This window comes from Pholis gunnellus, assembly GCF_910591455.1.
Source record: "Pholis gunnellus genome assembly, chromosome: 21".
Classification (NCBI taxonomy): Eukaryota; Metazoa; Chordata; class Actinopteri; order Perciformes; family Pholidae; genus Pholis; species Pholis gunnellus.
The window spans coordinates 3,106,870-3,119,121 of NC_136548.1; the positions used below are offsets into that span (position 1 = coordinate 3,106,870).

The 12,252-nt window shown below is 41.3% G+C and overlaps 1 protein-coding gene across 1 annotated transcript in view; it reads left to right on the top strand.

Moving 5' to 3' along the window:
* The window catches only part of myo15b (myosin XVB), a gene marked incomplete at its 5' end in the record, with an annotated part of 47,736 nt that extends 38,593 nt beyond the window's left edge, over positions 1–9,143 (top strand). Inside the window, 14 exons of the mRNA XM_079182857.1 lie at positions 77–140; positions 1,019–1,091; positions 1,175–1,251; positions 1,383–1,459; positions 2,306–2,436; positions 2,576–2,670; positions 2,775–2,852; positions 4,369–4,465; positions 5,383–5,531; positions 5,638–5,768; positions 7,350–7,483; positions 7,767–7,900; positions 8,278–8,418; positions 8,598–9,143. Of these exons, the coding sequence (XP_079038983.1) occupies positions 77–140; positions 1,019–1,091; positions 1,175–1,251; positions 1,383–1,459; positions 2,306–2,436; positions 2,576–2,670; positions 2,775–2,852; positions 4,369–4,465; positions 5,383–5,531; positions 5,638–5,768; positions 7,350–7,483; positions 7,767–7,900; positions 8,278–8,418; positions 8,598–8,684 (1,468 nt within the window). The 3' untranslated portion in view covers positions 8,685–9,143. The remainder of the gene's footprint in view (positions 1–76; positions 141–1,018; positions 1,092–1,174; positions 1,252–1,382; positions 1,460–2,305; positions 2,437–2,575; positions 2,671–2,774; positions 2,853–4,368; positions 4,466–5,382; positions 5,532–5,637; positions 5,769–7,349; positions 7,484–7,766; positions 7,901–8,277; positions 8,419–8,597) is intronic.
* Positions 9,144–12,252: the final 3,109 nt, after the last annotated feature.

Here is a 12,252-nt window from a genome sequence, read left to right on the forward strand (position 1 = left end):
GATGACTATGTTCAGATGGTTGGGGTTCATGACGTGTCGTGGCTAATTTTGTGCTACTATTATTTGTTCATTAAAGAGTGGGGACTACAGGTCTGCCAGCAAGTGGGAGGAATTTTACAGAGGCGGTTCAACACACAGAAGTAAGACTGTACAATCCCTTTAACATCATCTCTCATGGTTTATACTTGCTCATACCACAGTTATTGTACATGGACACATCTGTATCCATGCACAATATGCATATATATATATATATATATATATATATATATATATATATATATATATATATATATATATATATATATATAAGCTGTCTTGTCTAAAATCCTGGAATCACTGGTGAAGGAAATAATGTCTTGCAACCACAGCAGTCGGACAAGGCTTTTCATAATGTTATTCACAAGATTTTGGTGAACATGCATTAACTAATTTTCACCCACTTGTAAAATATGTTAGCAAATAGTGGCCAACATTAGCAAAAGTTCAATATTTCATCTCTTTTTTAGCTCTGATTTTGGAAAACCGCTAACTTCTGAGGCTAATATTTGGCTCTTCAGCTTCTAAATGCTCTGCTGTCTTTGCCTGCCTTCGGTTTGACCGTAGCCAAGTAATTAAAGTAAAGGTGTGGTGTGGATAGACAGATACACTCATGCACACACATACACAACCAAACACATGGTCCCCCCACGGACTGACGTCTGGCGGAGATAATTAGAAACAAGTTACATAAAAATGTCAGAGGTCATTACTGACCTCTAAAAGGAATATACGTACCTTTTTATATATAAAACAAGTGTTATTTATATGGCTATGCTGCCTAAGTTGCCAAGATTATTGAACATCATTAGTTGAGATCAGAGGGAGCTAATATGTCACCAGATGACTGAATTGTCTTGTTTGGATATGTAAACGTGAAATTAGTTCTCAGGTCGCTCTTGTTGTAGAGATCTCGATGTCAGTGGGTCTTCATGAATAAATCCAACTCTACTAACTGCATTGGGTTTCGTTCATCCAGGTTCCCTTACAGGAGTCCCTCATTCTCTACAATGATCCTGAAATCAATGAGCTGTCTGTCCAGTGCTTCATGAGTGAGTGCATCCACTGATACACACTGAGACCACAGTTACTCTGTTCCTCCGTCACTCCTTCTCCCTTCTATCTGTCCCTCCAGACCTGATGCAGTTCATGGGTGACATGCCAATGATGAAGAATAACGTCCAGACGGACTGCTTGAGCCACATTTTACTGGTCAGTGCTCATTCAAGCCGTGTAATCTATTGGGCTGCATTCATGTAGCGCTTTTGAGTCTCTGTGTGAGTTTGATGGACCTCAAATAGACTTCTATGGAATTTAAAGGTGAGTTTCTCTCTTCTGTTCAGTTAGGGAAGGAAAGGGAGCTGATGAGAGATGAGATATACTGCCAGGTCATCAAGCAAACCACCAACAACCCAACTAAGTGAGTCACCTTTATTAAGTGTTTTGTTACATTCTCAATTCATACTTTTACTCGGGCTGCACCCATACCAATATCTAACCGAGCTGCATTAAAAAGGTTTACACTTCAATTGTATTTCCTGTATACTTTAAAGATTTTTTTTACCAAGTTGCTGGTTCACAATTAATTATCTTAATGATGAATAACAATTCGGTAAATGTATATCTATGTATGTATTTGTGACACTTTTACAGTGTTTTACAATGTTTAAGTGAAACCTGACACATAAAAGAATGATCCCGGTCACAGCTTATTCATTAAACACTAATATCGGAATGCTACTCGATATTGGCCAATACTCAAAACCCAAGCATCGCTTCAAAAATGTCATATTCAGCGTTTGGTTTTCTGTCAGAGTTTCATCCTCTTGTGTCACTTCTGGTTGCAAAACCAAGATGGAGACCAGCAGAAACTAAGATGGCGACAGTCAAAATGGCAAACTTTAAAAACCGTAGTCCACAAACCAATGGGTGACGTCACCGTGACTATGTCCACTTCTTATATACAGTCCATGGTTATTACTCGGTATTAGCAGGAAATGCATAAATGTAAAAAGAGAGAGTGGGTGAGGGTATGAGAGAGGGGTATAATATGCAAGAATGGTCCCACGGTCAGAATTAAACTCTAAATGTTGTCGTTATACAGCATACCATTCAACTTTTCTTTAACGTGCATAACAGAACTCTGCTACACTGTTGCAGAAAATGTGGCCACTTTTTCCAGAAGTGTTTTCCTACTGTAATTTAGCATTTTAAGGATGATTAAAATGCAAAAATTGTATTTGCCCTGTTTGTGTCATCTTCACAGGTCCATCTGCACCCTCGGCTGGCGGCTGCTCAACCTGATGAGCGGGTTCTTCCCCTGCTCTGGTACTCTGCAGCCGTACGTCACACGTCACCTACACGTCATCTCTCTGGACTACGAGCACCCATACCAGGGTAGACGAAACACAAAATTGCATACACAATACCACAAACAAATGCTTATCTTTACAAGTCATTGAAGTGTTCAAACAATGCCTGCTACGTCTTCTTTTAGTGCACACACTGTTTATAACAAACACATATGTGTCCTCAGAGCTGGCGAGCGTGTGTCAGGATAACCTCCAGCAATCTCTCAGATTCGGCGGCCGCCGTAACATCTCCTCGCACGCTGAAATGGAGGCCATTCTGGTAAGTCAACCCACACACTCACGGTGTATTTCAACTGTTACGTTCATTTCACATTCTGCGTTTACACCTGAACTGACTTTTGAGTGCGTCTTGGCTTTCTGCAGGCTGGCAAAACGTCTCGACGTATTCCCATCCAGCTACCAGGAGGAGTGGATTTCCCCATCCGGATACGCAGCTTCAGTGTACAATTTGTTTTTTTTTCTACATTAAGCCCATTCTATACAGTTTCATGGGTGTGAAATAATATCTTGAAACAATTTTGGAATGGAAAAACTTGCTTCTTGCATCCCTCGTAGCCCAAGCTACATTCAATATTATCTCTTGCTATACATCTTCCCTAATAGTATTGCTAAGATCCTTTGGCCTTATCAGTCTCAGTCTCAGGCTTAGGAGCTCTTGGATCTTATTCTCTTCCTTCTCTTCTCTTTTCAGTCCAAAAACTGAACCTATGCTGCTCCTCGACTGTCAATACTTCCAGAAATCCCCCTTGTTATTTAAAACGAGTTGTTCTTTAAGGTCCTTGAATTATCTAAATGAGCTGTCTCCGTAGAGATCTTTAACAACATGTATTCCTTTCGCCAGACAAAGAAATTAGATTTCTTTGTTCCATATGTTTTGTTGTGCGTTTTTGTGATAAATACATAACCCGAGATGGCGCTGCCAGTACCCCCTCCATTTTTTCCGGTGTGGGCTGGATTCATGATTTGCCGTGTTAGTTTATGATGTTCATTTTTCCCCATAAGGTGAGATTTATCAATTTCCATTTGCCCAAGTTTGGCATCATTTTTTGTATTAAAGGAACCATAATAATATAAATTATGTTTTTCTATGTCTGAACACAGCCTAATACCCAAATATTTCAGTCCCTTTGGGATCCATTTAAACCGAGTGTATCGAGCATTGATGGATTGCATCCTCTTGATAACGGAATGCATTCAGATTTTTGCCAATTTATTTTGTATTTTGTTGATATTTTTGAAAAGGATTCAGTTGTAGATAGAACATTATGAATTGACATCAAAGGGTCCTTGATCAGTAATAGAACATCATCTGCGTACATAAACATGTTATGTTCCTCTTCCCCTAAACACAACCTTTAATACTTGCTTCTGCATGCTTGATCTGCATTTATTCAGCATGGTACAATAGCTTCAAGCCTTATAGACACAATTTTGTTAGGATTTTGCAGTCCACATGAATCAAACTCACAGGTCTATCATTTCCTGGGTCAGTGGGGTCTTTCTCTTTCTTTAACATTCAGGGATATCAGAGTCTGTTGAGTGTTTTTGGTAGCTCCCCAATGAGAATGACTCTTTATACACAGCTGTCAGGACGGGAGCCAAATAATCGACATACTTCTTACAATATTCTGAGGGAAAACCATCTAACCCAGGCAATTTTCCAGGCTTCATTAGAAGTTTTGACCTCCTCCACTGCTATGGGTCTGTCCAAATCATTTTTCTGATCCACGGATGTTTCTGATAATTTCACTTTTGAGAAGAATTACCCACCAACCTCCGATTTATAAAGTTAGCTGTAAAAACATGCAAATACCCGGTTGGTTTCCTTTGTATTTCTCACCAATTTCCTTACCAAATAGCTTCGGCGTAAGATTAATTTAAACCGACTCATCTATAAACAAAACCTTAGTCCTTTCTGTTAATAATCAATATCCCTGTGGTTGTATCTTCCTTCTAGATGGCAGCAGATGTGATAACAGAGTTCTGTAAAGAGATGGGCATCTCAGATCCCACAGAAATCAGAGAGTTCTCCATCCTTGCCAACCGACATCAGGGTAAATCCGACTGATACTGTTTCTCCTTGATATCCAGTATAGAACCACAGTTTGCCTCTTTGGACTTAAAAACAGCTTTCTTTTTGTGTATAAGATGCTGTTCTCCTGCCTGCTTTACGGGTAGAAGCGTTGCCTTTTCCGCTCCGATAACAGCACAATTCTGAAGCATCTAACATTAAAAAGAATATTTTTGTCAGTCAAATGATCGAATTTAAACGGACAGGCCACCCAAATGCCATATTTTCTCACAAAGCTCTTGAAGTAGTATTTAAAGATGTTCCGATACCATTTTCTCCCTCCCCGATACCGATTCCGGTACCTGACATTGCATATCAATTAATACGGTGTACAGATCCAATCCTGGTGCGGTAAAAATGTAATTATATATATATATATATATATATATATATATATATATATATAAAGCGGCCATCTACTATTAATCCTGTATTTATGTGATATGATTGCTATCGTTGTTGTATGGTCTGGCTGAGGTTCAACCCTTTGTGAAATATGAGCAAATACAAACAGAGAATAAATGCCATCAAACTTCCTTTTAGCATCTACTTTGACAATCTAAAATATTTGTAAAATATATCCAAATTGCTAACATTTTGTTAGCTCTGGCTTACCCCCATCAGCAATTTTTGGACCGAGCAATTGTCTTTCCCGGATCTGACGATGGAAGTAGCTAATGAGCGAGCCGTCTCGCATGCCTCCTTGTTGACAGTTGCACATGCTCAGTATGAAGCAGGCAGGATGTACCTGTCGCACACTCGCTGATACTCGATTCCAGCATTTTAGGCTGCATCAGAGGCTCAACCATTTGAGTTGAGTTTGAGTTACAAATCTTTTTTAACGTTTTTAATCAAGAAAATAAAAGTGTCTGCTTAACAGATCGTCCTCTCCTCTGTCAGATGGGACGGTGCGTCCCCTCCGCGCCGAGGAGTATCTGTTCGACTTCCTGCTGGACGACGACTCCATCTTCTTTTCCCTGAGACGACTGATGTGGAGGATCCCTCTGTCCTACAACAGTGACCTCTATGTGGAGTTCCACTATCAGCAGGTGACAACAACAGTTCACGACAGTCAGGAGAAGTGGAAGCGCATAGTCCAGCCGCTGGTTCAGGATCCATCTCATCGTTATCAATACTGTCTCTGTGTTTGTGTAGCTCCTGGCCGACTACCTCAGTGGGCGGCTGATGCTTGCTCTGGCTGCAGGTGGTCCCTCATCAGTCCAGCAGATAGCAGAGCTGTCAGCCCTGCAGCATCTGGCTCAGGGACTGATGGGTCAGCCCTCACTGTGAGTCACACACACACACACACACACACACACACACACGATAATACAAACCGATCGGTTTAGGAACGGGATATTTTGGGCAGCTTGACAGAAAAATAAAGAATCCAACACAAACAAATCACTGAGACACAACTAAAATACACACATTCATTCATGACTGCCCACAACTGTCATACAATCAGATGTTTAGACATCCAGGCGGCAACCTCTGGTTCTTCTGAGTGAAGCCAATGCTGAAGTCTCTTAAAACTTATATTGTCTCTACTGACCGGCAGGGGGCGACTCCTCTGGTTGTATAGAAGTCTATGAGAAAATGACTCTACTTCTCTCTTGATTCATTACCTCAGTAAACATTGTAAACATGAGTTTATGGTCTCAATCTCTAGTTTCAAGTCTTCTTCAATACAGCATGATGTTCATTTAGTACATTATGGTCCATTTAGAGTCAGATAGACCATAAAGCAGGGTACGCTTTAGGGCGGGCTTACTCTGATTGACAGGTCGCTGCCACAACCAGAGCCGTATACGGCGTCTCTACGTCACTCCTCTGCATTCCAAATATGGTAACTTCAGTTCATTATTTGCAAAAAAAACAACATATCGACGGCCGTATTCTAAGATGGCGACGGCAAAATCGCTGAACTCGAGTCCACAAAACAATGGGTGACATCACGATGACTACGTCCACTTCTTATATACAGTCTGTGGTCATATCTCGGCCATAATGCCTCTTACTTTAAAGGGTCATAACACTTTTACAGCCAGGTTTTTTTTATGGCTCTGAAGCCTTCACACACCGAGGACGAGACGAGGGCCGGCCAGTTTTTTGTACACTACAGTGAACCTTTTGAATATGCCTGTTCCGCACAACGTGATTTGTTGATGCCTTTATTTGCGGCGCAAAAGCCTATGAAAAATCAACCCAGTTTAAAAAAATAAAATAAAATAATGACGCTTTTTTTGCCGCATGATATTTGCATTTTGGGTGACAAAAACAGTTTGAAAGTGAAATGAATTGCATGAAATGCCCCTGGTGTGCAAAGGCCTGAAGAAAATGTGGTGTTGAGCTGGAGTCAGGACTTGATTAGCATTGCTGAGCATAAAGACTGGAAGCAGGAAGGAACAGCTAGCCCTGCTCTGTCTAAAGTTAAAAAACAACACCTACCAACATCTCTAAAGCTCACTGATCACCACATTGTATCTCATTTCTTCCTGTACACAAATAGAAATGTAAAAAACGAAAGTGAATGGTTTTAGGGGGAGTTACACGCTGGAACTATTTCTTGATGAACAGCATCTCTGTCTGTAGCGAGGTTGTCAGGCACAGTCGGTGATCACAGGTAGTGGTGATACCAAACCTGGCAACCTAACAGTGACAACAAGACTCCAGGAAGCAACTCCCAGTCATTGTTGCTGTCTGACACCAATACATAGCTTCAGCACATAACTCCCCCTAAAACCACAAATAGTCGTTTTTATTAATTGTTTTATTATGAATTAAACAAATGAGATACATGTTAATTGCTCAGATTCAGGGGTAAGTCCTCTAACTGTAAGTATGTGTATATATTTCTCTACAAGGCCAGAGATGAAGGAGTACCTGCCATCACAGGATGGACTCAACAGCAAAGCTGAAGAGATCCACTCCTTCTTTCTGGGCCAGATAGCTGCAATGCACTCCCTCAGCCCTCAAGACGCCAAAATACAATTCATTGGTGGGTAGTTTCCCCTTTTCTCTTCTCTCTTTCTTCTTCTTCTCTATTCTTCTTCATCTGCATCTTCTCTTCTTTTTCTTCTCCTCTCTTTCATCTTCTTCTTCTCCCTGTTCTCTCTTCTCGTCTAGTTCTTCTTCTTCTTCTTCTTCTTCTTCTTCTTCTTCTTCTTCTTCTTCTTCTTCTTCTTCTTCTTCTTCTCCTCCTCCTCCTCCTCCTCCTCCTCCTCCTCCTCCTCCTCCTCCTCCTCTGATAATAGTATTTTTCTGAATCCCCTGTCCTTCAGAGATTCTGAGCACCATGCCTCTGTTTGGCACCAACACTTTCTTGGCCCAGAAGGTTAGTCAGCGTGGCTGTCCCTCCCCATGCATGATCAGCATCAGCCAGGAGGGGGTGCTGTTCCTCCATCCCAAAACACAGGTACTTTCAAATATGTGATTTTATCAGTAGTAAAGATGTATATTTACTGGAGACATCCAGTTCAAAACACTTGGTGTTGGGATATTGTTCCTATCTCAGATGAATCCAGAACAGGTGTAGAAGTGAAATTTTCTTCCAACCTGCTTTGCTTAACAAAGAGTTCTTTTCTGTTCATTTTTCGGGGTTTTTTGTCTTTTTTTTTTAATCCTACAGAAACTCCATCTTTTCATGTGTTGGGGCCGAAATGTCTCTGCTAATACTAAAAACCTTCCAGTAGCCAAAGTGAAGTAAAGTTAAAGCAGACGCCCAACCATGCAGTCGTCAACACACTGCCAGCAGCGGCCAGCTAAAGGATTCTTGTTTCTTTTTTTCTGCAGGAGCAAGCGCTTCTGATTCCCCTGGCAGACGTCCAGTCCATGCGCACCGTCCGCCCCAAGAAACAAGGCAAAGTGCCAGCTGTGGACATCAATTACAACATCCTGGGCCGACCCAAAAAAGTCACCATTCACCTCAAACAGGTAGCGGCTTTGGGCTGCACATTAACGTTTTGTAGCGTTCTTATTTTTTTGGGGTACTTTTGGCTACCGCTCCACGGATCCATGCCATCAAAGTAGTGGTAACGTGGGGCGAGACATTGGAGCACCTAAATAATATATGTATAATCTATTGGTAATAATCCTCTTGGTCTCTCTTGCAGGCTAAGGAGTTGTGCCACACCCTTGCTATGATAATGGAAGAGTTGATCCGACCGTCTGTCAGCAGCTCCATTTCAAATCGCCAGTAGACACACACACACACACACACACACACACACACACACACACACACACACACACACACACACACACACACACACACACACACACACACACACGGTATTGAGAGTTGTTGTTAATCACTGACTTTTTGTGTTTAACCTTTTTTTGTTAATTTATCTTTTTTTCTGTGTAACTAAATGGACAGTGTGTCATTGGTGAAATGGACTGAATGGAAACTGTTGATATAGGAAGTGAGCTGACACGTGCACTGCTCTGATCAGAGAACACCAGAGGAGCACAGGAGGGATTAGAGTCAGTCACCAATTATTGCATCAATAAACCTTAAAAGCCTTGAAAATGATTCCTTTTGCGAGGTGAAGCCCTGAGACGTCATTGTTGAAATGCAGCGTCCGTTAATCATTATTGGAAGTTAATGTTGGTTAATGGTGTCATGTAATACAGGTGGGGTATTAAAGAAATATGTTGATTTATCCAATGTCATTTGTTTATTATGTATCAAGTATCTTTTATTTCAAGGAGGCTTCCACAAGCCGACATTATATCCAGTTCGAACGGTTTTGGTTTGAAGTGGATTGTGAGCTTCTCTGTTTAAGAAGCACTGGACGTGAACCTGGTTTGGGGCTCAGCTTGGATCCATGAACGGTCAACATTCCTCCACTATTAACAGCTGTAAGCCGTTTCAGCCTTTCTGACAATTTCGGGCCCTTTTTTTAGTCCGGTTCGTCTTTAACCAAACTCTGGAGCGTTTATAGTCCAGGTTTGTTTGTGCCAGGCTGAAAGCTGTCAATCGAACCCTCGTGCGGACTGAACAACCAAACCGAGACCCTTTTCAAAAGTGGGTCTCAGTTCGTTTGTTTGGCACCAAACTGTGAAGGAATTACCTGTGAGTCTGTATAACTTCATGTTTACTCCGGCTACAGGTTAATATGAGTGGGAGAGACTTGGACTTCTGCGGAAGTCTCATGTTTAATTGACATCTGGGCCGAAGTGACCAGACAGAATGTGCTGAGTAAAGTGCACAAATACAATGACAGTTAAAAAGTCATTTGAGATAAAAAGAACATTTTTTATAAAACCCCAGCCAACCTTTTTGGAAGTTGTTGAATCCTTCCAGTCTCACCCTCAAGACTATTCGTCTTCATCACTACTTCCACCGTCTGAAGATGCTGTTGTAGTTTAGAAACACTCTTAGTACTCCGTCATGTTATTCATTGGCTTTATCTGTACCTTATCACTGGTGCTGTACGTTACCATTACTGCCATTGCTGTTGTTGTTGCCTCTACCATTCTTTTGTTGTTGTTGTTGCAATTGTTCTATGCTGTTGCAGTTTGTTGCTGTGGTTATTGTTCCAATAGGTCAGCAGCAGGCAAATCAACACATTTTCATGCAGCTAATGTCCCCTCTGGTCTCCATCCAACCTCAACGTTTCATCGACCACGGCCGAGATAACCACTGTCGTTAACCACAGCTTTGCACATGTTGTGGAAGTCTCAGATAACTCAGAAAAAAAACCAACATGTATATTTGCAATATTATGGATCAAATTTATGCAGAAATAACTACACGATAATGCCGGTGTGTAAAATGTCTGCTGTGTCAGGTCTTTTCCACAATACTACAACAACAACAACAACAAAAAATACGCTTATTTTCTGAATGGAGTTCAGGGCCCTATTCCTCGTACGTGGTTGAACTAAGTCGATCAAATGTCCTATTATCCAGCTTAAATTAACTCGATGATTGACATCAGGCTATCTCGGTTCCTCAAAGGCTGATCCGCGCTCAAACAGTCTCGTTAATTTGAACCAGATGTCAGACAACAGGATCGTTGCGCGTGTCCGTCCTACTTCAAAAGGGGGAAGCGTCGATCACCGAAACAATGATTTTCTAACAGTACAACGGCAAATAAACGCAAAGAAAGAGCCTCTTTTTACTCCGTTGACGAGCAGGAGATGATCATGAACGCATATGAGTAATTCAAGACCACAATCATGGCGAAATCTAACGCTGCGAGGGCTAGACGAGAAGCATGGCAACATATCACAGACATCATTAAATGCGCAAGTGTTGGGAAAATGTATCGGTTAATTTTAAGTGCCTCATCACCTCAATCAATCAGATGATATTTCTTTAAATGTGCTGCTGGCAGTAGGCTTAATGGAACGCATCATCCAATGAGATCTATAGCGAAAATAATTAGATCAACTCTTTCAGAATAAGTAGATAAAAACAAGCCCAAAGAGTATCTAACTGATACGAATTAATAGATACTTATGAGGATATATGTAGGTATATGCACGTATGTATCATGTACTATATATATATGTGTGTATATACATGTATGTGTAGATTACCATATAGAATAGGAGTTTGAATATGCGTGTGTGAATCTGTGTATGGGCGGATCAGTGTGTGTGTATTATTCATAATAAGCAGTAAAAATAAATTGTGTGTAATTCTCTCTATTCGTATCATGAGTCCACCTTAATCATGTTCTACAACAATGATATCTATGGTGTACTAATAATACTGTCATATCATTATGAGTGCTTTCAACCATCATGTAGTTCAACCAGCCATCAAGAGGACACGGGAGCAAGTAAACACTAAGCACACGAACATTATTCAGAATGGTGAGTCAATAGGCCTACAATATGTGCCATGGTGATGTAATGAACACATCCATAAGTTCTTAATCGCCAAATAAACTTTATGAACAGCACGGCATGCAGCGGCTTTCCCGATGTTCTCCGCATCACCGACACTGTACAAACATGAACCACTCGCAAAAAAGCGCGAGGCTGTGATACAGTCCGTGAGACAGTAGATGGCGTGTGGTGTTCAATGTACGGCTCGAGAAGGTCTTTAAATAAATGATTCCTTGTCGGCAGAATCGATAGCGCTCGTACAGGAAGTCATCATGACGTGATAACGGATCTTGGCGATCTCGAAGAACTCTCTCCCTATAAAACGCTAATCTGACTAATATCGCTTCCTCATCGATGGATCTCTGAGGAAGGGAACTGACACTTTTCCCCGGGGGAGTGGCAGTTTATCCAGCGGATCTAGCTCAAGCCTGCTCTGGAGCAGGTTCAGGCTTATGGATGTGTTGCTATGGTGATTTTTCCAAACTTGCTTCGAGGAACCGAAAAGCCTCACTTATGTAATCTCATCCTGGAAATGATCCGGCTAACTCAGTTAGCCACGTACGAGGAATAGGGCCCAGATCAATCAGGGCAATGCTAACATTGCTTCTTCATCAACAATCAAACTAATGCCATGGAGGGATTAATATAGCAGCGACGTTATTGCAGTCTATGATATGTACACATACATTTATACATGTACACGTTTCCTTTGGTCTCTGTACAGATATGAGGTACTATTGTAAGACGTCAGTGACGTTAGGAAGAGAATCTTAAAGCCGAAGACAGACACAGCGGCACAATATTGTCTGATGACTGACACGAATGTCGCGAATTCCGTGTATTCGCGTAGCATCAACACATGACAGCCTTAATACTGTGCAAATTTCAAAAACTGTCGTCCCCAATCGTCACTTGATGAAAACT